The following is a 2,826-nucleotide window of genomic DNA, read 5'->3' on the forward strand; positions in this document are numbered from 1 at the left end:
AGATTCTAGCTTTGTTGGCTTCTTTTTTAAAATTAATTTTTATTGGTATATAGTTGATTTACAATGTCGTGTTAGTTTCTGCTGTACAGCAAAGTGAATCAGTTATACATACGCATATCCTAGTCTCTTAAAATTCTTTTCCCATATAGGTCATTATGGCCATCCTCGTTTGGCTTCTTGAATGGGTGATACCTCTACCAGCCGCCAAGACTATGTGGCAGAAAAAGCGATCAGATGTTGGCTAGCAAACATATGCTGTGTATCCACTGTTTAGCCTCTTTAATATAACTTCCTCAAGTTTCTTTCCATGTCCTTCTTTATGCACACTCTTCAACTGGTAGGTTATTAGTAAATATGCCTTCAGCTACTCCCCAAACTCCTAAGACATTACTTATATTAAGGTATAGTAGACTTATATTACTAAGTACATCTCCTCTTAATGTTCAGAGGATGCTCGCTCCAAAAACAGGCCTTTGCAGCTGAGATCTTGATTTTAATTTTTGATGATTATCTAGTCAGTCACTGCATACCTCCTCTCTCTTTCACTAACCCACCCTTTCATATCTAATGTCATCAGGTCCTAGTGACTGCACTTTGAATTCTTTTGCGTCTCTTTGTCTCTCTCATAACTACCAAAGTTATATTGCCAATGGACTAGGCACTATACATGCATTTGAATCACTTGTGGAGCATTTTTTAAAGTGCAGATTGTTAGAACTCCATATTGATCCACTGAATAAATTTCTACAGTAATATCTCACAATATATATCCTGCATTAAAAAGCTCCACAAACATTCTGATGGATAATCTGGTTAGAAATCCCCGGGACAATAGCAACATCTCCTGAAGAGTATCCCTGACCCCAGCTTCTCCTCCATGACATCTATTTTCTGCGCTAATGAAAAACTAAATTAAAATACTCTCCAGTGTCTCTCCCTGTCTTGAAAACTTTCACTATGTACATATTACCTGAAGCAAAGTGTTCAAGATCCTTCACACGGTATTCAATTCATTTTATAATCCTGCTTCTTTTAAACATCTGTTCCCTTGACTGATAATCCATGGCCCAGACTCAGAATTTCCCTACCATAGTCTATCAAGTCCCCGCAAATTTAGCAAATGGTTAGAATGTCTCTTTTATGTAAATCTATTAATTTCAGCACATTATTTGAACTGAAATTATTGTACTGACTGGCATCTCTTCAGATCCCCCAAATAGTTTATTATAGTAATATTTTATGAAAGTAAAAGGACATTCTGGTAGAAGTATGATTTATTTTGACTCCACTTTCCAAGCTTTCAATTCATAAAACCCTAGTGAATGTTCTTTTTTCTTTTTTTGCATTTTATTTCAGGAGACTTCCAGTGAAGATATGGAAAATGAAAATATAACATTGCTGACAGAGTTTGTTCTCACAGGATTTAAGTATCAGCCACAGTGGCAAATTCCCTTGTTCCTGGTATTCTTGGTGATATACCTCATCACCATTGTGGGGAACCTTGGACTTATTGCTCTCATCTGGAATGACTCTCAACTTCACATCCCCATGTACCTATTCCTTGGGAGTTTGGCACTTGTGGATACTTCCATATCATCCACAGTGACTCCCAAGATGCTGGTCAACTTCTTCATCAAAAGCAAGATGATCTCTCTCTCTGAATGCATGGTACAATTCTTTTCCTTTACAGTCAGTGCAACCACAGAATGCTTTCTCTTGGCAAGTATGGCATATGATCGCTATGTGGCCATACGCAACCCTTTACTTTATCCAGTGATTATGACGAATAGACTATGCGTGCGACTGTTGGTCTCATCATTTGTAGGTGGTGTTCTTCACGCCTTTATTCATATAGGTTTTTTATTTAGATTAACCTTCTGCAGTTACAACACAATACACAACTTTTACTGTGATATTATGCCACTGTTCAAAATTTCTTGTACTGACCCTTTTATTAATATTCTAACGGTTTTTATTTTCTCTGGTTCAATACAGGTGTTCACCATTCTGACTGTGCTTATCTCTTATACACTAGTTCTCTTTACAATTTTAAAAAAGAAGTCTGTTCAAGGTATAAGGAAGGCCTTCTCCACCTGTGGAGCCCACCTCCTCTCTGTCTCTTTATACTATGGGCCTCTTCTCTTCATGTATATTCGTCCTGGATCCACACAATCAGATGATCATGATATGATGGACTCTCTCTTTTACACTGTCATAATCCCTTTGTTAAATCCAATTATCTATAGCCTGAGAAATAAGAAAGTCATAGACTCACTGATGAAAATTTTAGAGAGGAATATTTAGGTCACATAATATCTGTTCTCTTTCCACTAAAACAGTCATAAAACTCCAGATCAGATTTTGTTATGTGTTGACTAGTGTTCAAATTTTTGTAGTTGTAACAGTCATTATTTTAACGACCTAACATGTTCATTTCTAATAAATTCCTTAAAATGTCTATATCTTTTTCAAAAGCATAAGGGAATTTTAATTAAGTGTTCATATCCTACTAAAATAACTAAAGCAGAAAACACAGGAAAACATTTTACATGCTTGTATATTCTTCAGTATGGTTTTATCAGTGAATTTATTAAGTATATTTTAAGCACTAAAATAGTGCTGTACCTCTGAAAATTACTTGAGCATGATGTCTTTGATACAATATAGCTGTATGAAAGTGAAAGTCAGTTGCTCAGTTGTGTCCGACTCTGCAACCCCAAGGAATGCAGCCTGTCAGGCTCCTCTGTCCATGAAATTCTCCAGGCAAGAACACTTCCCTTCTTCCCTTCTCAAGGGGATCTTCCCAACCCAGAGATCGAACCCAGT

The 2,826-nt window shown here is 36.6% G+C and overlaps 1 protein-coding gene across 1 annotated transcript; it reads left to right on the forward strand.

Moving 5' to 3' along the window:
* Positions 1-1,353: 1,353 nt before the first annotated feature.
* On the forward strand, positions 1,354-2,304 carry LOC101104455 (olfactory receptor 5H2-like). Its single transcript, XM_012188378.4, has one exon. The coding sequence runs from the start codon at positions 1,375-1,377 to the stop codon at positions 2,302-2,304; it is 930 nt and encodes a 309-aa protein (XP_012043768.3). The 5' UTR covers positions 1,354-1,374.
* The last annotated feature ends 522 nt before the right edge of the window (positions 2,305-2,826 follow it).

The sequence above is a fragment of the Ovis aries genome, chromosome 1 (assembly GCF_016772045.2).
Source record: "Ovis aries strain OAR_USU_Benz2616 breed Rambouillet chromosome 1, ARS-UI_Ramb_v3.0, whole genome shotgun sequence".
Classification (NCBI taxonomy): Eukaryota; Metazoa; Chordata; class Mammalia; order Artiodactyla; family Bovidae; genus Ovis; species Ovis aries.

Coding starts and splice junctions, on each gene's coding strand:
- LOC101104455 (XM_012188378.4), top strand. CDS start 1,375: ATGGAAAATGAAAATATAACATTGCTGACAGAGTTTGTTCTCACAGGA.